Here is a 23,055-nt window from a genome sequence, read left to right as displayed (position 1 = left end):
AGACTGCATTGTTGTGCGAATTATTTCATAACGGATTAATTAATACAGAGTATATGCAGGAATCCTAAAGGTAATTTCAAATCCGTATTAAGACTTTTTAAGGCCTTCTCAGAATATTTTAGGACCTCGTCGCCACTTCAAGTTCTAATCAGTATCAAAGCTTTAACTTTATAAACAGGTGTTAATGAACAGTTGTAGTTTAATAAATCAATGGAGCACAAGAGAACTTGGATAAGCTCTGAAGAAACTACGCTTGAAAGATTAAATTACGTGGTTGTTTTCAGCGATAGATTTCAGCCACTGTTTAAACTAGTCTTTCTCCAATCAGGAGTACGCAAACCTACATTTGCACATTTTGCCGTCGGTTTTGCTTCCCTACATGTGGAGAGCGTCACATCACCTTCCAGCGTTTGTTACAATTACCCGGACGGAGGAGCTTGGCCAGAAGCCTGATCATATTAATATGTTAATATTAGGAGGAAAATCAATATATTCATTTATTTTTTAGTCAAACACTTTGGACAATGCTTGAACAAAATTAAAGACTTTTTTAACCTTTTTAAAGGCCTTAATTTTCTCATTATTGATTTATGAACTTTCAATACTTTTGAAGACCCTGCGGACACCCTGCAATACACATCAGACTTTGTGTGTCGGTTTGTGAGTGTGCTTTGATACGCATACTAAAACTTCAGACTTCAGTGTGCAAAGACCTTTTTTAAAGAAAGACCTGTTATTTGCAGAATACATGCATGATGTTTTCATAATAAAACTGTAAATACCTTCATGTAGTTTTTCAGGACTTTAACATCCGGCTGCTGAAGCACTTGACACAGTTCCTGAGGAGAAACAACACCATCATCACACATTCACTCATATACTGCAGTCTGCAGAAAGAACAGCATTATTATTACATAGATATTGTTTAAATAAGCCCCAAAACAAACTTAAAGTCATTATAATGTTGAATCAAAAACAACATTAGACGTATGAATGCTCTCTAGGTGTGGAGAAAATATTCTGATAATTATTAAAAGGTTTACCTCAAATTAAGAGCATTTTAATTTGTTAAGATCATGTTTGCATATGTGTTGACATTTGTCTGGATGGTGAATACTCCATAGGCATGTCTACAAACTTACATAATTAAAAGTGCTAACAATTGCAATGTGTGCTCTATAAATAGTAAATATTATAAGAGTCTAGTCTATTTTATGTCATGGTTAATGAATAATATGTACTCAGACAGGCTTAGTGTAGTTTTTAGTGTTGTAATAAATAAAAGCTGAAACAAACCTGTGTGATTTCAGGAGAGACGTGCAGTGAGGGCAGATACTCCTGCAGAAACTGAAGACACTCGGGTCCCTAAAACACACACACACACACACACACACACACACACACACACACACACACACACACACACAAACACACACACAAACACACACACAAATGAAACACAGAAGCACACAGGTTAATGTCTGCAGTAATGCTGGTGTGTTGATGCTGAACTGCTCTGTAATTGACACTCACTCTTTTGAGATGAATCATGTGCAGCGTCAGCGAACACTCGGACAGCGTCTGCAACACAACAGCAGATCTTCATTCATCTGCATCAAACTAAACTCTGCTTCACACAGACTGATGGACTCACCAGAACCGTCTGCGCATCTGAAAGGTCAAAGGTTGTTTTCAGAGGAGCCATGAAGCATGCGGGAATAATGTGCTTATAGATGAAATCCGGAAATCCCACCAAACCGTCTTTTCCACCTGAGAAAAACAACAGTCCTTTACTACTATTCAGAGACTGGTTTACTTTTTATTCATAGTTTTTCAATTTAATTACTCTGATTTCAATTTTGGTTGTTCATATTTAGAAAATCTGCTTTTAAATAAATTTGTTCTATTTTTTCAGCTTTTCCCTCCCTATACATAACAAAAATCATATATATATATATATATATATATATAAATAAAACACATTATTATTATTATTATTATTATTATTATTATTATTACTCCAAATTGATTAGTAAGTTTCCAAAGTTCTACTTTTGAGTGTTTCTTACAAAAATGCAGACTTTAATATACAGAAAATAAATATAAATACCAATTTAGCACAAAAAATATATATAATAGTTAATATAACTCATTACTTCTCTCAGCTTCTTAAAACGACAGCAAAAAACTACAGCTTTCATTAATTTCACCCATCTAATATTTAAATTAAGTTGACATTATTTGACTGAAATATTAGATCTGAACTCCACATTGTGTGTGTCAACAGTAGTGTGTGTGTGCAGTGTGTGTATTGGGCTACCCCAGAGCTCCACCAGTCTGGACAGGATGATGAAGCAGGTCTTCTGAGCGACAGGGTCTGGAAAATCCACAGCGCCCTGAATGATGGTGAACAGCACGCGCTCGATGTTCTCTGCTCCTGTCATAGAGACACACACACACGAACACACACACACACGAACACACACACACACACAGTAATGCATGAAATTCACCATCCAGACAAGAGGAAGACCAAGCAGACCTACCACAGCAACCTAATAAAGAAGTGGAAAGTGCCACCCGGTGAGAGACCAAGAAAGATCCCTGCGTGTCTGCATCAACTTCCACAAGGCCAATGCCCAGTCCAAGTTTTACACATACACTATGCTTAGAATTGAGGATTTGCTAGTGAAGACTGGTCGAGCCAAATACATTACCATGTTAGACTCTGAACTCTGAGTCCAGACCGTGTGTGTGTGTGTGTGTGTGTGTGTGTGTGTGTGTGTGTGTGTGTGTGTGTGTCCTCACCTTGACTGGCCATGACCTGACTGCTGCTGCTGCTGGCGATGGTCTGGATGAAGCTGAAGTAGCTCCTCCTCAGCATCTGCTTCTCCAGCGCCGCCGTCTGATCGTTCTCCTCCGCGGGACGAGACAACACCTCAAAGATGGACATGACCAGCGGCATGAAGATCTCCTGCAGGAACGGGGACACCTGGTTCTGCACACACAAACCCAGATTATTATTACTACACGGCACATATTAAAGGAAATGTGTTAAATCATACACTTCTGAGTTCTTCTGCTGCAATGTTATTCATCCTATAGTGAAAATACAGCAGATTTATTCCAAATAATAAAACTTTGAAATGCAATTACAGCCAGATATACGACTTATCAACATAAATATCAAATAATAATAATAACAAGTGAGAATTGCAGTGTGTATTTCTGTTTGTGTTTACATTGTGAGGTATTTTTGTGGTATTTTGAGCTGAAAATTCCCTACACACTCTACAGACAGCAGAGATGCATTTTGTATCTTGTAAAAGGGGCAAATCGGTGCTCTTTAACAGCAGTGAGTGCGCTTTGTGTCTGACCTTGAATTTAGCAGTGATCTGGCTGATGAGCGGGATGAACTCCTGCAGGTCTCGGGCCTCGCAGTCCTTCAGCATGTGCTGGGACGCGGCAGGGATGAAGGGCAGCACCTCCTCCTCCAGGCAGATGATCATGCGGTGCAGGAAAGAGCGGACGGCGCTGCGCAGAGCCCCTCGCTGCACAGGACAGCTGAGCGCCGGCAGGAACGTCTGCAGGCAGTCCAGATACACCTCCGAGCAGCCGCACTGCTTCACTGTCTGCTTATTGCTGAACGCCTTACTGGTGCGGCTGAGAGAGCACAAAAAACACAGAGATACTGTACAACACTGCTGGAGCACAGCGACACACACACACTTCAAGATCGCAGACTCTTCACATATTCATTTGGAGATTTTGCTCCTTTTGGCTGGTCTAATACGGCTTCTTTCAGGCCTCTTTCATTTTTTTTTCTGTATTATTTATAAGTTTTGTGAAAAATCAACAGTGCACAGCATACAAAAATACTTTATAAAACTAAAAGACAATAAAATACCACACTCATTTCATTTATAATCCATATCTTTAAAAGGCATGATGCATGTCATATTTAAATATGCACTAATCTGAATAATCTGCCATCTATACTCCCATGCAGTGGACGTGTGGAGATCTGTACGTCTGTGCCGTTTAGTCTTAAAACTCTTAAAAGCACTGTCCTGAAATGAGTTCCACAGAATGAGCTTACCTGGCGAAGCCCACAGCGTGACTGAGGCAGTCTGCCAGCGCCGTCTGCCGCTCCTCGTCCGGCTCCAGCGGCAGCTTCTCCAGCAGCATCCTGAAGGCCTCCATCAGTGGAGACAGCAGCCCGCGCATCAGACCCTGCTTACGCTCTGCTGGAGACTCACCGTTCACTATCAGCACACCCGCCGTCTCAAACATGAACAGCTGATCGTCACTGCTCAACAGCGCTGGGAATCCATTCTCCTGAACACACACACACACACACACACAGAGACATGACCATCAGTCATGTTTCCAGCAGATGTAAGTGCAGCCTCTGATGATGGTTATGTGCTGTTACCGGTGGAGCGAGCTCTAGCAGGTCCTGTATTCTGCTGAGAATGTCCTCGATAAACGCATTCATGTGCTTACTGTGCAAACACACACACACAAACAGCATTAGACTTTTACAAATGTAAATGACACTGTAAATATGCACCACATGGACAAGTGGAAAGTGACTATTTATTTCCTTCAAATGCACATTTAACACACTTTGCTAACTGAACGTGTTGATTAGGAAGAGGAGAACGCATGAAACAAAAACAGCTTTTCCATCCACTACCAAATGACAGAAATAATTAGGATTTTAAAAGGTTTTTAAATATCTTCAGTACACCAAACATACTTGTATTTGATTTAAAATACAGTAAAATTGTGAAATATCACTTCAACTTTATAATAACGCATTTCAAATGTGAAAATAAATCAAACATTTATGGGATGCTAAAAAAAAAAACATCAGACTTCAGTGTTAAACAATTCTTTCTGAAATCACAGTAATGTGCGAATGCTTACATTATTAAACAGCACTTTGTGTGTGTGTGTGTGTGTGTCTGTGTGTACTGCAGAAGGACTCACTGCAGGGTTTTGATGAAGCGTGAGAACAGGTAAGCCACTCGACTGCGCACCTTTGGGCTGCTGTGTCTCAGACCGCGGTGGTCTAAAAACGCCATCTGAACAAAACAAAGAGAAAACACTGAGTGACACTGGAGGGAAATGAGTATGTATTATGCTTTAAATGCTCACCAGGACAGCGGGAATGTGCTGCGGCTCCACCAGGAAGAATTTATCATAGCGGACCACGGTCTCGAAAAACTCCAGAGTGACGGAGGAATGCTGATACTCACTGACACCACAGGAGACGAGCTGCACACACACAAACAATACCAGCTGGAATCATGTTTAAGTGAAATGTTCACTCAATGCGTCACAAGATTCCCCAGGACTACAAATGACAAAAGCAAAGCTAGATTTTAATTAATTAATTAGATGCAATTTTAAACAGAAACAAATACTATATAAGCAAATAACAAACAAAAAGCTAATTATTCATTATAATTAACTTTCATGTATGTTTATTTGTGTTTAATGCCATGCCAGCATTTATTTTCACTGACAGAGATATTCTAGTTAAATTTAGAAATGCAAATAAAAATCTGGACCAAAATATCAAGATGTACTTGATCCAAAAGTGAAACTGCATTGTATTTTGCTACTATTTTATTAAATATTAAAAATTAATTTTGTAATATTAAAGTAATTTTTGACTCTTTAAATTTAACTCAAATTATTCAGATTTAAAAAACAAAACTAAATAAAACAACCATAAAAAAGGACTAGATGGAAAATATCCTGTGTGCATGTTATTTGAGCACACTTTGGTTTTCCAGTGAGCATGAGTGCATCTATTTTGGACATTTGGTGCATCTCTACTTCAAGTATATAATGTAAGGAGTGTGCTGACTGTGTTTTTGCTCGGCATATCTTCAGAGGATGATGAACACAAACTCACGGTTCTCATCATGGCCTGCAGTGTGCTGGTTTTGGCAGAGTCTCCAGAGAAATGAGCTCCATGAGATGCTGGAAGAGCTTCACCCAGCATATACAGCAGCCGGATGGACACCTCCACCTCCATGAACTGCAGCGTCTGCCAGCTCCTGCACACAACACAAACACACATCAATACGGCTGGTATGATTTAGCTAATGATTAATTGTCAATAATGAATGAATATGTAATAAAATGTTGGTGTTGATGCCCACACACAAATCAGATCATTAGTAACAACGTCTCTGTATTTTGGTTTATGTCTCCCCCTTGTGGCTAGTAAAAAAATACAGCAATCATAGTTGGTTTAAATTAATAACTGTAATTAGATTGGTTATTTAATAATCATGACAAGTCAAGAAAATCAATCAATCATGCTTTAAAGTCCTTGTGTAATCAATATGTGCAATGTTTATTTTGCTAGCCCATAAAGTGCATTTCACAACAAGAGAAGCTTACATGGACAGACCCTCGACCACTCAATTTAGACTAAAGGATCACAACAGTGTAGTTCCAAAGAGCTCAAGAGTTTAGGGCGCTCCATTTAAACCCATATAAAGATGATGCCCCGGTAGTGGACACTTGTGTACAGGACTAGGCCCACAAAAAGCCTGTGTGCAGAAATCTGCAGACTTTTATAGTAGTGTCATTTCCTGTCTTTTAGTAGATATACTAAGTGACAGACTTGCTTTGTTTATCAAACAAGTGGTTCTAAATGTATTTGCATTCAAGTTAGTTATTCTATTTTTATTTCATGTGGTATGTTTTATTTACTGTGCTCACAAAAATCCCTCTGCATAAATAAGCAATTATTCCACATTTTCTGCAAAGAAATTTAAAAAACGTCTGGCCCCAGTAATGATGTACATCTAAGTAAAGGAGACGCAGGGAGGTTAGCAAGGGAAGGGCATAGAAATTATGTTTAGTGCACTCCTGCTGTGTGTGTGCACGCGTTGATGTCTTACTGCATGGTGGCGTTGAAGACTCTGTGCACAGCCTCCAGCAGCAGCTCTGGAGAAACCTGCGCCAGTCGGTCCAGCAGCATCTTTAACTGCTTCCTGTACTCCACAAACATAGCCTCATCTTCACCCTGAACACACACACACACAAAAACACACACACACACACACACACACACACACACACAATATTTCGCATTACAGCTCACGATTTATCAAAATAATCATCAATTGTTTGATATTGAGGACTGATATAAATATTACTATAATTTTAGTTTAAAGTTTTCCCCCATATAATCTATGATAAAAATGCCAATATCAATAAAAATGTCTGTTTTTCTATTATTTTTTAAACATGTTTCCATAAAAAACAAAGTATATTAATCTTAATACAGGGTTTCTGCAGAGAACAATGTCAAATTTAAGACTTTTTAAGACCATTAAGTATTAAATTTAGGACCTATAATCACATTATCAAAAACACGCGGAAGAAAATGTAAAATAACAAAATTAGTGGTAAAATAAACGTATTCAAATTGAATAGTACTGAAGACAGGTTAGATGCACCACTGAACTACGGAAAAAAACAAACATCTTAATGCTGATTTATGATTTTGCCTGGCGCTGCATCGCACACCTCACAAAATGGACGAGGCTTTTATACCTGACGCATTCGCCATTAAGATATTATTTTTAAATGACGGGGTGGTCAAAAGAAACAGACAGTAGAATCAGACAACTTAAAAGAATTATTAATATCAGTGAAGATGTTTTTTGGGGTCTTTTTTTTGTTGTTGTTGTTTTAGCAAACTTATCCCTCAGGTTTTTCCAAAGTTTGACAAAAACTTTCCTCCTTTCCCCTGGCTGTTGCAATTTCTAGCCAAGAGTTATTGGTAATCTGGTTCTCCCTATAATCACGCATGGACAGATCATAAAGATGTCAGTACAGACGTACCTGTTTCAGATAAAATCTCTTCAAACTGAACATTTTCAATTCAAATAAAACACGGCAGCGTGCAAACTGTTCACCTGAGTCAAAAGGTGCACCATACTAATAAAATAAATAAATAAATAAAACATTTAAATATAACTAATGCAAGCAGAAATGTAACTGTGATAGAAAATAGGGAACTTGATAAGGTATTATAGCCTACTGCACTATTCTCTTCAAATAAATCTCACTATCTCATTTTATAATGGCAACTAAAATAAAGTGAACACGTCTCTGCTGTAGTGTTCAGTAAAGTACAGTGAAGTTCTTCAATTGATCAGTTGTGGTAACACTTGTTGCTATGGCTATGTGTAACAAACAAATTACCCAGTGCTGTTTTTTTTTTTACAATATAGGGTATAGTACACTAAAATTCACCACACTTTACTGTAGCAAAACTACACTGCATTTCATTTTATCAGTCCACTATTCTTAACACTACAGTATGCTGAAGCATCTCTGGAGAACAAAAGCACGAGGAGGAGGAAACACCAGACACAAAAATCATAAGTCTGTATCGTCTGACGGAGCGAGAGCAGATCATTCGCACATGAGCAGCTGTGTTTTGAGACCTCGTGTGCAGTTTTGTCCACAAACAGAGGAAACCGGCGTGTATGTTCGCTCTCTCCTATTACATGATTGGACTCCTGACTTGTAATACTGTGCTTACAACACTTGTCAGTGAAATAACGGCATACTCTGCCAGCTGAAAAACCTAAAACTTAGCAACAACAAAAAAGTAGAGCTACATGGACATCACAAAAATAAGGCCTGTGCAGAAATATTTAAGACGTAGAACAGCCAATTTATGTGTTTTTAAGGCCTTAAATTTAAATTCTTAAATGTTAGAGTTTAAGACCCTGCAGACACCCTGCACTTTATCGTGAGACTTACACCTGTTAAAAACATTGTGTTCATTTAATTAAACTGTGATTTCACCTATTATCAAAAGGACAAAAAAAAATATACTAAACAATGCCAAATGATTCACAGTTCAAAAATATAATTATGTCTTTCATTCAATCTTTTTAAACATTTAATGTCTGCTTTATTAAAAGCTAAATTATTATTCTTAAACCATAATAAAATCAACTGCTCTACAAACAAGCAAAATAAATAGATCTGTTTATCGTTTGTTGTTTTAGTGCAGCACTATGTTACTATTTTATTATGCATTATATTTTCTTAATGCGCTGTTTAAAATTTCTGAATGATAGATGTACTTTAAATTACGGTAGAAATCTGCAAACACTTGACTGTCATGACCGACACTGTTTAAAGCACAGTAAACAGATCACACTGACCTCATTCTCAAAGTTATACTCGTCATCATACTTGAGTTTGCTCATCACAGCCAGCATGATCGCCTGTTACCAAAATAAGCACAACCATCAACAATGTTAACGCAATTTCAACAATACAGTGACATTCAGCTATTAATAATAAATGATACGAGTCTGTGATGCTGCCGGACCTCCACATTGCTCTTCTGCTGCTCGTTGAGTGCTGGAAGCTGGAACACACACAACACTGAAGATGAGCATTGTGGGTGGATCATCTCTGAGGGTGTGCATATGTGTTTACATTTTCTCATTTACTAGATGCATTTGTCCAAGGTGACTTACAATTGAGGATATAAATGCTATGTTAAAAGCTATAAATTTAATAAATATACAATTTTTATTTACCCCCTTCATACATATAGAGAGGAGTGTGTCATACAGGTGGTTTGTAAAGCCCACTCACTTGCAGAGCACACTAATAATAGCAAGATGTTTTCATCAGTGTTGATAAGAAAGTGTCTGGTGCATACAGAGATGTGCGAGTGACTCTTACAGGTGGTGTGTTTTGAGTGTATGTGTATACAGGAACACAAACTTGTATAATGAAAGGTATTCAAGCAATTTGTACTTTAATCGTGTTTACACCTCAACTACCTGTAATTTAAAACTCTTAATCATACTTAACAGTGTTTTTCACATTAAAAATGAGTCAAATTTGCTGTTTTTAAGAGTCCCTTTAAACCATGTATGCAAGTATGTGTGTGTACCTGTTTGAGCACATGCAGGTAGTCGTAACAGAAGCAGACGATGTTAGCTGAAATGTCGTCGTCTTCATGGATTAGCAGCTGTAACATCAGAGGAACCTTGGACTCGACCGCACGCAGTGTTTCTGCAGAAATCTTCTCGTCCGCCGTCTTGCTGAGTTTGGTCCAGCTCAGCACCAGAGACTGACCCATACCATTCACCAGTCGAGAGAACTTGGCCAGAAAATCCACATCCTCTTCCTGATGCAAAAACCAAACACAAGAGGAAAGAAATAAGGGATGTTAAGTCTTATTTAATGAAACACATGTGAAGAAAAAAAAATTGTTAGCACTCCTGTGAAATTGATTCCTTTCCAAATATTTTCCACAGTATTTACCATAATATTTTTTCTTATCATTTTTATCATTCTTATCATTTTAGTTCAGCTGGAGTAAATGAAAAACGAATGCATTTACTAACATGCATAATAATGACTAATTATGCAATCTTTCAACATTTACTAATGCATTATTACCATCCAAACTCATGCTTGTTAACATTGCGCCATGAGTTAGCATAAATAACAATGAACTGTACTTTCATTAACAAACAAATGCTGTAATAAATGTATTGTTCATGTGAGTAAATGCATTACCTAATACAACCTTACAGTAAAGTCTCAGTGCAGTATTAAAATCCAGACTCATGCTAGTTAACATCAGCTAAAACAACAGGGGTTAATATGAACTAACAATGAGAAATAAATGAACAAATAAATGCAGTAACTATTACCACCTTATACAGGAAACAGAGAGTGAAGTTCAATACCTTTTTAAAGACTCTTTCCATACATTTTAAGACCTTATAAACACTTTAGGTTTCAACTAGAAACACTGACGAGATCTTAACTTACAGTTTATTTATTGAATATTAAAGTAACTAATTCAAAACTAAAACATTATTCATATACTGTATTAAAATCTATTAAATCTAGCTAATTCGGCAGGTTAGTGCCTATAGAACTGCAGAAATAATGGTGTTTTCTTGGTTTAGCAGGAGTTTATTCATTTCATAAATTACACAGCATCCTGATATTCGCAGATTTAATTCAGGCAGACTTTAGCATACAACCATATATTGCACAATCAAAAATGATATGAAATTGAATACCTTGCAAACTAGCGTTTAAGACTTTGAGGGCCTTAAATTTCTCTATATCGATTTATCAACTTTTAATACTTTCAGACTCTGCAGACACGTTGTAACCATATGCTAATGCTTGATAAAGGACTCCCCAGTGTGCAAATACTATAAAGTATTCCCCAAATTTTCTTCCCAGGACAATAAAGTATGCTGCTACTGTTCATTAGCACCTGATGTGAATATGTGGTGTAGTGTGTGAGATGCTGACCTGCTCCACATTGAAGAAGCCAGCGGACTGCAGCACCTGACACAGAGACTCCACCAGTTTGGTTTTGTCCACAGGATCCATGCCTTTATTGACAATCTCAAACAGACAATCACACGCTGCCTCCCGCAGCTCCTCCATGGACATGTGACTGAGCAACAGATTCACAAACCTACACAAACAACAGCATGAGATTAACAAGAGAAGCAAAGAAATCAAACAAGGACAAAACCATTCCACCACACCTTTGGTCATTAGACTGTTTAATGACAATAGCAATACAATGCAATATTAATTTAGAAAGCACATTTAAACCACCACAGTGCTGCACATAGGAGTACTAAAGGCAGATAAGAAAGCCGAATATAAAAGAAAGATTTAACAAATACAAGCAATAAAACAGTGATCAAGGAGTATTAAAAGCGAGAGAAAATAAGTCTTTAAATTGGACTTAAACAAAACTCGAGGGGGAAAGTCTAATGTGAATTGGTAGTAGGGCAGTGCAATTAATCGAAAATCCGGCTTTCGGTTTTGATTTCCGCTCATAACGATTATGAAAAACCATTAATCGAGATAAACAGTTATTCCATCATATACCGCCTCCTTTCCAGTTCCATATAAAAGTGACTGAAAGATGTGCTGTAATGTAACTTATGCAGGATGGGATGTGCATCATTCATATTTTAAAAAGCGCGAAAGAGCACGTACTGTTGTGTGTGTGCGCGCTGCGCTTAGCCTCGGACAGGTATTGTGTGTGTCTGTGTGCGCGCGGTCCGCGCTTAGCCTCAGACAGCAGAGCACACACACATCTAACGCCATCCTAATGCGAGCACTTTAATGGTTAATAGGCAAGTCATTATGTAACAGTAGTTTCTTCTGCAAACAATCAAAAATAAATATTGCTTAAGGGGGCTATTAATATTGAGCTATTAAAATAGGTTTCAAAATATTTAAACCTGATTTTTTTTCTAGCTGAAAAAAAAAAAAAGCTTTTCTCCAGAAGAAAAAAATATTATAGGAAATACTGTAAAAAATTGCTCTGTTAAACAAAATTTGGGAAATATTTGTATATAAAAATAAATTCTCAGAAGGGCGAATAATTTTGACTTCAACTGATAATCATTTCGAATAATCGTGATTACAATTATGACCAAAATAATCGTGATTATGATTTTTCCCATAATCGAGCAGCCCTAATTGGTAGCGTTTCAGAGTTTAGGACCAGCAACTGCAGACACTCGATCTCCTCGACAATGGACGAGAGGGAGTATACAGAAAGAGCAAGTCGGTATGGTACTGAGGAGCAAGATTATTAATGTCTTTGTAAACAAATACAATTTTAAAATCAACATGGACAACTTTCAATAATTAGTATTTAAATAGCTTTAACCATTTTGATCTCTGACGTGGGGATGCTGTACGAGTAGATCGATGTAGAAATATGTTTAATCGTGTAACTTTGTGTTTATTTTCATTTTATTAAGCTTTTTTGGTATTTTGTATTTACATATAGATGTAATTTCTGCAATAGTTCAATCTTGGAACTTAAACCAACCTTAAACCTATTAACAAGCTTAACTTCAACTAAAAAGGTCATAAGGTTCAGCCTGAATATACAGATCTACAAATCTAAATTATACGCCCTCTTGTGATATGTTTTCCCCCAATATTTCTCAAATGATAATGAACAGATTCAGTAATTTTTCCCACAGTATTTCCTATAATATTTTTTCTTCTGAAGAAAGTCTTATTTGCTTTATTTCGGCTAGCATAAAAGCAGATTTTATTTGTTTCAAACCCATTTTAAGGTCAATATTATTAGCCCCCTTAAGCAACATTTGTTTTGTTATACAATGACTTGCCTAATTAACCTAGTTAAGCCTTTAAATGTCACTTTAAGCTGAATACTAGTATCTTGAAGGATATTAAGTCAAATATTATTTGCTGTCATCATTTACATTTGAAAACGTGTCGGAGAAAAAAAAAGGCATGCACAGTGATGTGGGATTTGAGAGGCTCTGACCTGTCGTTGGCAATGAGATTGAGGTCGATCCAGGACACGAAGGCTCCCACCACCTCCAGACACTGGCAGGTCAGCTCGCTGTGTGTGTGCTGGTACGTCTGCAGGATCTGGAACCAGGACTCCACCAGCGCCGGGATGCACTGCTCACGCATGCCGTCTTTAATCAGAGTGTTCCTACGGGTCTCCTAGTGAACAACAGAGAGAGAGAGAGAGAGAGAGAGAGAGAGAGAGAGAGATATCGAGTTTTTACACAACTTTTATTCTTATTTTCTTTATATTATGCAATTTTAACAATGCCGGAAAAAAAAAGGCTGCGACCATATTAAATCTAGCAGGATTTTATCCATTTCATAAACTACATAGCTTCCCTATGTTGATTATACACTGTAGTGTTATACAACTATACAGTGCATAATCAAATAGTCAAAACTTAATACCTAGTACAATTAAATTAAGATTTTTAAATACTTAAGACTACGCAGACAACCTGTCAATATCGTGACGTATGGTTTACTGTAATAAAAGCTTTAGCAAATAAATGCAACAAGAAATTTGGATACTAGCATTAGCCTATACATGATGCCCAGAACAGATCAGATTTTTGCTGTCCTTTCTGCTGTTTTACCTCGGGGCTGTGTAGGATGTCGCGATCCACCACCTCTGCATCAATGGCCATCAGTGTTCGCAGGTAAATGTCCACACCATTCGGATTGAGACCCACCAGAGCCAGGACATCGAAGAAGAATTTAGGCCATAAAGTCAGATACTCCATCACAAACGTCAGGGCAAAAACCTGCGCCGCCTTATTCCTGATGAAGGGCTTCTCTGGATGCACGTTCATCAGCTGCACAAACACACAGCAGTTCAAATGCACATTCTGGTGCTCTGTTCAAAAGAAAGCAGAGCTACAAATGCCTGTGCGACACCATAGCGACAGACTGAAAAAAGGACTAATGTTATCTGTCAGAAAAAGGTCAAATATTGGCTTCTGTGTCAGTTTATGGAGACTCCTGTCGCTGTTCATTTGTGCTTCATCTAAAACTCCACATTTACATTCCTCCTAGTCGTTGGCTTTATCTTCAGCAGCTCAAAAGTCTAATGATGGACGGCTGCTTCTCAAAAATAAAAAATTGTTTTCGTGACCTTTTAAAATTCGATTAAATTCAATGACCTGCCGATGGATATAAATCACAGTGTATATCAAATCACACAACAAACACACTACACTAACCTGAGTCTGCAACCACTTCATCAGAGTCTCTCGAATCAGCTGCTGTTGAGCTGCAGAAAGCGACCCGTGTCTGAAAACACACATCACATCAGTTCTTATGACAGAAATCATCAACCAGTCAAAAGCACAGCAATAAAATCAAGTTCCACCTATCCTCCTCTCACCATAAGTGCACAAAGCATACCTCACTATGGATGAAGATGTCTATGAGGATCTTTGTGAGGCAGTGCTGGCAAAATTTGACATCTGAATAGAAACATGCACTGATTGCAGCAGACGGTGACACCTGCTGGAGAAACCCCTACAGGGACATAAAACTGACTCAAGGGCCTCTACTGACGCCGGGTTCGACCTGAGTGCAGCAGGAAGGCGGAGATAGGAGAATGCATCATCCTACACACAGAGGTCAGATGCATACACGGGCTACAGCAAACCGAGGGTCCAACCACATTGACAAGGTACTCTGTCTTAGTTTCTAGCAAAAAAACAATTATTATAACGCTCTGTATCAGCCTTTTAATTTAATAAATTTGTATTTTTGGAGCCTTGGTGTTGCCGCCCTTGATTGACATTTATTTTTATTGCCTGCAAGAAGGTCACAAGGCGTCAATCTATCCAGAACCTAAACTAACAAGTCTTTATGTCTTGAGTAATGGTAACCTAACGAACAATGGTAGGGAGGGAATTTGGCAAGGATACCAGGCTTACACATATATACTTTACAAGTGCCATGGGATTTTTAATGAGCACAGAGTCGGGACCTCGGTTTAATGTCTCACCTGAAAGACGGCACTCACTGCCAGTTTAGCGTCCCCTTCACTATACTAGGGCATTAGGACTGACACAGACAGCAGGTTGAGTGCTCCCTACTGGCCTAGCTAACACCACTGCCAACAGCAACCTAGTTTTTCCATGTGGTCGCCCATCCAGGTACTGACCTGATTAGCTTCAGTGAGCAACCAATATTGGGTGCAGGGTGATATGGCTCCAGCTACCTACATCATTGGATTTTTTTTTATGTTTTATGTCTATATTTACTTTATACTTACCTCTGACATGGTTTTATCCTTGGTGGGTGGAGTCTCACTGCTATAAAAGATTAGCTTGAGCTCAGTTCTGTTTGGGAGTAGTGGAGTTAAGGTTGGTTGTGTACTTCTCAAAAGTCTAGCCATTTTTTGGGGGGATTCTTAATCACTCTGCACTATAAATAGACACTTTGCACCACAACGCAAATATGACTTCACCATTTAAACATTAAATAATAAAAATTGATTTGTTTTTAATGCCAGCAAGAAGGTCACAAGGCGCCAAACTGTCCAGAACCTAAACTAACAAGTCTTTATGTCTCGAGGAAGGGTGACTTAAAGAACATACAGATGTCACAGTAAACAGCCAAAATGTGAACGCACTCATTGACACCTCCAGCACACTTACACTAATAAAACAAAGCAACATTCCAGGAAACAGCATTGACTTTACACACAGAGCATTCAATGTGTACATGAAGACCAAAAGGACCACTGAAGTGACTGTTGTGATAAATGATCAACCATACTTGATGTCAATGAGGGTGGTAGATGTGTTATCTTTGGGGGTATGGTTTTGGGATGTGATTTAGCATGGCTGAACACTTTAATAAGGTTATTAAATGTACCAATACTACTGCTGTTAATGTCATGTCCTGCGCTAACACGATTACAAACCAAAGTGAGTTTAGAGCACTTACCCACCATGGATGACAGTCTGACCCAAGAGGAAGGGGGTAAACCTAGAAGGTCACAGCGAAGCTTCTTTATCTAAAGAAGCAATTGGGTTCCCCATTGTAATAATAATAATAATGCATTTTATTTAAAGGTGCCTTTCATGACACTCAAGGTTACCGCACAGGGCAGCTAGAACAATCAGTTCAAGTAAAAACACAAAAATAATAGCAATAGCAAAAACAAAACAATTCAAACTTTAGAAATGTAGTCGGGTTAAAGAGAATAAGCTGTTCTAAACACATGTGTTTTGAGTTTGGATAAAAAATTATGAAAGTCTAAATTACGGAGATCAGGAGGAAGTGAATATCAAAGCTGAAGAGCAGAGTGGCCGAACAATCTGCTCCACATGGTGACAAGCCGGACAGAGGGAACAGTGAGGTGAATTGCAGAAGAAGACCTGAGTGTTCGAGAAGGTGTGGCGATATGAACAAGGTTAGCAAGGTATGGAGGAGTGAGATTGTGGATGGCTTTAAAGGTGAGTAGTAGTATTTTATAATCAATTCTGAAAGAGATGGGAAGCCGGTGAAGCTGTTGTAGAAAGGGTGTGATGTTACAGACAGAGGGAGTTTTTGTGATAATACGGGCTGCAGCGTTTTGTACCAGTTGTAATTTACAAACAGAAGGGAATTACAGTAATCTAAACGGGATGTAACTAAACTATGAACAAGAATGGCAGCTGAATGAGATGTGAGGGAAGGACGTAAATGATTTATATCACGAAGGTGGAAATAAGCGGACCGGGTGACATTATTAACATGTGCAGTGTATGAAAGGGTGATGTCGAAGATGACCCCCAGACTCTTAACCTGAGTAGAGGGGATAATGACAGAACCATCTGTGGGAATGGAAAAGCTATGTGATTTATTTAAAGTGGATCGTGTACCTATAAGGAGAAGTTCAGTTTTATTGTCATTTAGTTTCAGGAAATTTGTGGTGAACCAGGATTTGATGTCTGCAAAGCAATTAGTAAGGGATGAAGGTGGGAGTTTGTGGTTGTGTTCGGTTGATAGGTAGACTTGGGTGTCATCTGCGTAGCAGTGAAAATAGATTTGGTGTTTGCGGAAAATATAACTTAGTGGAAGATGACAGACAATAAATAGCAGGAGAGCCAAAACTGAACCCTGGGGCACAGCGGTAGTGACGGGGACTGATGACGAAGTGAAATTTTAATTGAATGAACTGAGTGCAACCTGAAAGGTATGAATGAAACCAGCTGAGAGGTGTGTTACCAATGCCAACTGAAGCGAGCCTGTCAAGAAGAATGTTATGTGAGACTATGTCGAAAGCAGCAGAAGAAGAATGGATAGTGAACCAGAGTCATCTGCTAGGAGGAGGTCATTAGTGATTGAGGAGAGCTGTTTCAGTGCTATGGAGTGGGCGAAAACTAGACTGGAATTGTTTGTATAAATTATTACAGGAAAGATGAGTGTGAAGTTAAGCAGCGACAGTTTTTTCTCAAGAATTTAGGACGAATGGAAGGTTGAAAATGGTATGAAAGTTATTGAGGGTTTTGGGATCTAAACCAGGTTTCTTTAAAACTGGAGTAACAGCAGCAGCTTTGAGAGAGGAAGGAACAATACCAGTGGTAAAAGAGGAGTGAATTATGTCAGTGATGAGAGGAGACAGGGAAGGGAGTATGGCCTTTACAAGAGTAGTAAGTAGGGGGTCTAACCGGCAGGTAGAGGGTTTGGATTTAAGAATTACACTACATATTTCAGTTACTGAGGGTAGAACAAATTCTGAGAATGAACGTGAAGCGGTGAATATGATTTGGACAGACGGATTCAAAACAGAAGTGGACAGAATTTGCTGATAAATGTGTCAAATTTTTTGAAGAGAAAAATGAAGCCAAGTTGTTACAGAAATCCACAGTATATAAGTTTGGAGGAAGTGAGATGGAGGGTTTTGTTATGTTAGTAAAGAGAAAAAAGAGGGCTTTAGAATTGCTTTCATAGGAACTGATTAAACTGGAATAGTATGTGGATTTAGCTGCAGAAATACAGTCTGTAAATGTGTCAATTGACACTCCTGCAAACATAGCACAACTGCAGGCTGAGGATGGTACACTGAAACCTTTGTTTGCCAGTGTGTGAGGGAGAAAAGAAAATTGAGACACTTGGGGCAGAAAAATGTGGTAGAAAATGCTGTACTATAGGTGTTGTCTTATTGCAACAAACATGTTGTCCGTCATAAACGTTGCAGACCACTCATTTTACATCTTGCACATACCATTACCTATGAGGTTTGTCACCCAGAAAAGGGAAGAAGAGTCAAACATGCCCTGTCAACCTCTTGAAAGGGGTAAAACCTGGTGGGAATGAGAACCTGAAATTAAGGTTATGTTGGCCCGCATTTTTTTATGTTTTATGTCCATGTTTGGCTTATACCAGTGGATTAGTGGAAAGGTTTAATCAAAGGTTTGAATGCTCAGAAAAACCAGTGGTCCTGACGCAGAGAATACCAACCTGGTCAGAAGGCATTGTAACTCTTACCATCTTCCACCAACAAGCTGTTGTAGGTGGCAGTGGCAGAGTCTGTATAAAATCATATAGAGGGGGTCTTTTACCCATGAGGTATGTCACCCAGATAAAGGGAAGAGTCAAACATACCATGTCAACCTCTTAAAAGAACGGCAGAACCAAGAACCTGAAATGAATGTTATGTTGGCCTGCAAGGTGGAGACACAAGAAGAGGAGGATGACGAAGTGGATGTTGTGACTAGAATATTCATAGTCAGTGGTGAACTTTGACCATCTAGTCAAAAAACAGAGATGTAGAGAATACCAACCTGTTTAAAAGGTATTGTTAGTCTTGCCATCTTCCACCAACAAGCTGTTGGCAATGTGGCATGGTCTGTATGAAATCATATAGAGGAGGAAGCCTATTGCCTATAAGGTATGTTATCAAGATAAAGGGAAGAGTCAAACATACCATGTCAACCTCTTGAAAGAATAGTGGAAACCAGAACATGAAATCAAGGTTTTGTTGGAGATTGTCACTGGCCAGCAGCAGACCAGCTCATACAAACTTTATAGCACATACACCTAAATGCATACCTTTACTTTTAGCTGATCAGAGGGTGCGCATTGAAGTCATGCTCACGCTTACCTATGTGTACTTACATTTACTTACCCCTGTATAAAATTGGGAGGCGTCTCCTGATTAATAAAGGGACTAAGCTGAAAAGAAAATGAATGAATGAATGTTTCAAATTGTGTTTTTGTGATTCTTATTCACTCTGCACTATAAATAAAGACACTTTGCACCACAATGCTTAAACAACTAAACCATTTTTAAAGATTTTGAGGTTTGGGACCAAAACGAAAATAGTCTCTGTAACATGGATGTTTTGTTTTTCATTAAAATGTAAAAATGGTATTTTGCATTTTCCTCTTCCATTATTTACTCTCTGAACTGACTCTGTCCATGTTAGACTGCATGTCCATTAGAGGTGCAACAACAATACAGATTTCTCACGATTCGATGTGGTTTTAGGTCAATTTCGGAACAATTCAGGATATATATATTCAGTACAAAAAAAAAAAAAAACACTTACCACAAAAGTCAAATAAAGATGAAACAAAAACTCAAGAAACATACAATACAAATGTAATACAATATAGCAAATATACTACTAAAATAAACAGTGAATTTCATGGTTTTCATGTACCTAACAGTAGTGTTTTAGTTACATGAACTCAAAAATATAATTAAGTATAACAGCGCATACTGTACACAATTGTCACTGTAAAAGCTAAACAAATGTTAACATTACTGTGCAATATAGCTATTCAGTCAATAAAAGCTAATCTTTATTAAATTTACTCAGTATGCAATGTTATCTAATACCATTAATTAACAAATTATTAAACTGCATAGTTGTGCTTGACAGCAATAATGTAATGAGTTAACATGCACTCTGAATCAATGTACTGTCAATTGCCAAAGCTGAACTAATACTGTTACAAATGAGTTATAATAAATGAATCCTTTTTTAAAAGTTTTACACATTGCTGTATTTAAGTGTTGTTTAAATGTTGGTTTTGGGTTAAGTTTATTTGAATAGAATTAATTTTAACTTTAATTATGATGCCAACATGTCACTTATTGCACATGCAATAGTTCTAATACCTGAATTTGATCTGGTGCTCCAAGACTTGAAAGCAGAAGAACTTCACATGATCGTCACTGACAAAGAAAAGCATACATTACATTAATAATGTTGCACATAATAGTGAATAATATGCTATTCCAGTTTAGCACATGAGTAAACGCTACCCTAATCTGACATTTCTGTGCATCTCACCTGTAAACCCCTTTAGCGAGGGCTTCAGCGCACACCTCCCATCCATCCAGAGACGCCTTTAACTGCTCGAAATATGCCAGCGCCTGCAAACACACAGAATGATGCGATATTGAGGTTTTCACAGGCATAATACAGCATAATAATGGAAAAAAATTATGGTTTTACTGCAATATTAATATTCTGATATGAATACAATTCCTCCAAATGACTTAAATAGCTCTATTAGGATGCAATGTATGATTGAGATTAATTTGTATAAAAGTACATTTACATAAAATATGATAAAAGAATAGATAAACAGAGTAAAGATGCAGATAGAATAAACAGTGCTTTATGATTACAGTAAACTGCATTATTCAAATGCAAATATTCTTTCTTTTTAACTATTTACATATATTTTAAACCGAACAGCCCAAAATAAATAAGTGTTGTCTGTCAATAGAAAAAATAATTATTTTATTTGACATTTATGATTTTTAAAATGTGTTATGCATGTGACATCTCTCCATTATGGATTTAAGATGTGAAATTGCTACTTGTGTCTGTCAACAATTTCAAACTATTTCATTCAATTTAATTTACCAGAGACAATTCTGTGCATTTTACAGTACTGTAAAAACAACTTAAAAAAGGGTTCGTTATTTTAGTGAAAACTATTGTTTTCATGACAAGGTTGAAATTTGCATAAAATTGGTTATAATAGGAGATACACCAATGCCATGGTTCAGTTTCCTTTGCTAAGGGGGCGGGGTTTGAGCTGTGGCACCAGCAATGTTATGGACCACTAGATTCACTTTGACGTAATATTAGCAATAATTCAACTTAAAAACTTTATTAACATTATGCACTAGGGTTGGGCCGATAGACAATGTCATCGTCCATCGCCGATGGGCAATAAACAACACGATGCTGAGCCAGCATCGCCAAAAATACACACTGAGGCCCTGTTTACACTAATACGTCTTTGTATTAAAATGCCATTTTAGAACAAAAATGATTCACATCCAGTGTTTCACCTAGCATTTCTGAACAGTCCTCTGTGAAAATGCACATCACGTGACCACACACACACACACAGCCACACACACTGTCATGCACCCGTCTGAGTTCGAGAGAGCAGTGCACATTGGACAGTTTATCAAGGATGTACCGCTGGATGGTGTCTCGCTATAGTTCTTAAACTTGATATTTAATTAATCTTGACTCTATCTATGGACTCTTCGGTCTTGTGAATCTATCAGGTAGCGTGTCACAGCATCAGTACACTGCTTCAGTCTTTCACTTTCACACTTGAACTTAGTAATTTCAGTGAAAACCCCAGACACTGTTGGTTGTGCACCTTTTTTACCGACCAACATCCCACGGAAAGTAACTGACAGGTGGTAATTTGTGTGCAACTTATCTATTTATTTATGATTTGTTATTGGGTAAAACAAAGACCATGCGGATCAGGTAGTTGAAACGGTAGGCTCCAAATAATTAATTTGTTATGAATTAATTAATTATTCGTAAATAATTAATTCACCTCCACCTATGACGAAGATGCCATTGTCCATCGCAATGTTTCAAATTATACATCAAACGATGCCAAATTAGTCGACATCGCCCAACCCTATTATGCTCTGGCTTCATGTTTCTGATTAGTACCATTAGCTAATCTGGGCGAACTATAATGAAATATCTCCACAGCTAAATAGTCAGAAATAAACCCTTTATGCTACCATACGGTACAACTGGATTGTTCCAAAATGCAAATACAGTATCTGTGTAGCTATCTATCAAGTGTGCATTTTTCCTGTTTAATAGCAACATACATAGCTGCTGTCTCTTTAAAAAGTTGTGTATAAATCAACAGCCCCCTACACCTTTAAGTGTTCTTTTTTTTGTTAGACGCCTAGCTTATAAACAAGCATGCAAGCTTTGAGTGTGTGAATTGTGCTAGCGTCTGTCGATGCGCATGTTTTTTGTGCTCACCCTCTGCCTGTAGCAGGCGTCAGCGTTGGGGTTCAGTCCCATGAGGGCCTGCTCGTCCATGATGGCAGGTAACGCCGACTCGCAGGCCATACGTGGGTTAGCTGCTGTCCTCGATCACTTTATTCCAAATCTCCACACAGGACACAAACATCTGAAAAAGACACACACACCAAAATCAAAGTCAACACTATTAAGAATGCAAGTTGTGATCAGTGGACAATATCATGTTGAAACTCATTCATTTTTATTCAGACTACTTTTATTAGCCACAGCGGAATGAACCACCAACTATTCCAGCAAAGTTCTACACAGCGGATGCCTTATTAGCCGCAACCCAGCACTGGGAAATATAATGTTGACATGCAACAGCTAATGTTATAACTGTAAATATAATAATTTCAGACAATAT

General features: G+C 38.0%; 1 protein-coding gene and 1 long non-coding RNA gene across 5 annotated transcripts in view; both read right to left on the bottom strand.

The window, feature by feature from the left end:
• xpot (exportin, tRNA (nuclear export receptor for tRNAs)) overlaps window positions 1–23,055 on the bottom strand; it is a 266,921-nt gene that overhangs the window by 1,112 nt on the left and 242,754 nt on the right. For 3 of the 4 annotated variants that reach the window (XM_087246977.2, XM_087246978.2, NM_001044852.1), the window contains 23 exon segments: window positions 22,647–22,797; window positions 20,673–20,755; window positions 20,498–20,554; window positions 14,604–14,673; window positions 13,998–14,216; window positions 13,373–13,557; window positions 11,353–11,521; window positions 9,965–10,201; window positions 9,389–9,427; window positions 9,219–9,281; window positions 6,930–7,054; window positions 5,930–6,074; window positions 5,164–5,283; window positions 4,996–5,090; window positions 4,436–4,505; window positions 4,100–4,338; window positions 3,378–3,663; window positions 2,809–2,998; window positions 2,321–2,437; window positions 1,655–1,770; window positions 1,534–1,581; window positions 1,297–1,365; window positions 783–839 (listed from right to left, as the gene is read on the bottom strand). In XM_087246977.2, the coding sequence (XP_087103103.1) occupies window positions 783–839; window positions 1,297–1,365; window positions 1,534–1,581; window positions 1,655–1,770; window positions 2,321–2,437; window positions 2,809–2,998; window positions 3,378–3,663; window positions 4,100–4,338; window positions 4,436–4,505; window positions 4,996–5,090; window positions 5,164–5,283; window positions 5,930–6,074; window positions 6,930–7,054; window positions 9,219–9,281; window positions 9,389–9,427; window positions 9,965–10,201; window positions 11,353–11,521; window positions 13,373–13,557; window positions 13,998–14,216; window positions 14,604–14,673; window positions 20,498–20,554; window positions 20,673–20,755; window positions 22,647–22,736 (2,889 nt within the window). In that variant the 5' untranslated portion in view covers window positions 22,737–22,797. 4 annotated transcript variants of the gene reach the window in all.
• LOC148679883 (uncharacterized) overlaps window positions 1–23,055 on the bottom strand; it is a 759,583-nt gene that overhangs the window by 520,722 nt on the left and 215,806 nt on the right. The window lies entirely within an intron of this gene.

This window comes from Danio rerio, chromosome 4, assembly GCF_052040795.2.
Source record: "Danio rerio strain M-AB ecotype USA chromosome 4, GRCz13ab, whole genome shotgun sequence".
Taxonomy (NCBI): Eukaryota; Metazoa; Chordata; class Actinopteri; order Cypriniformes; family Danionidae; genus Danio; species Danio rerio.
This window is presented reverse-complemented; position numbering and strand designations above follow the sequence as displayed.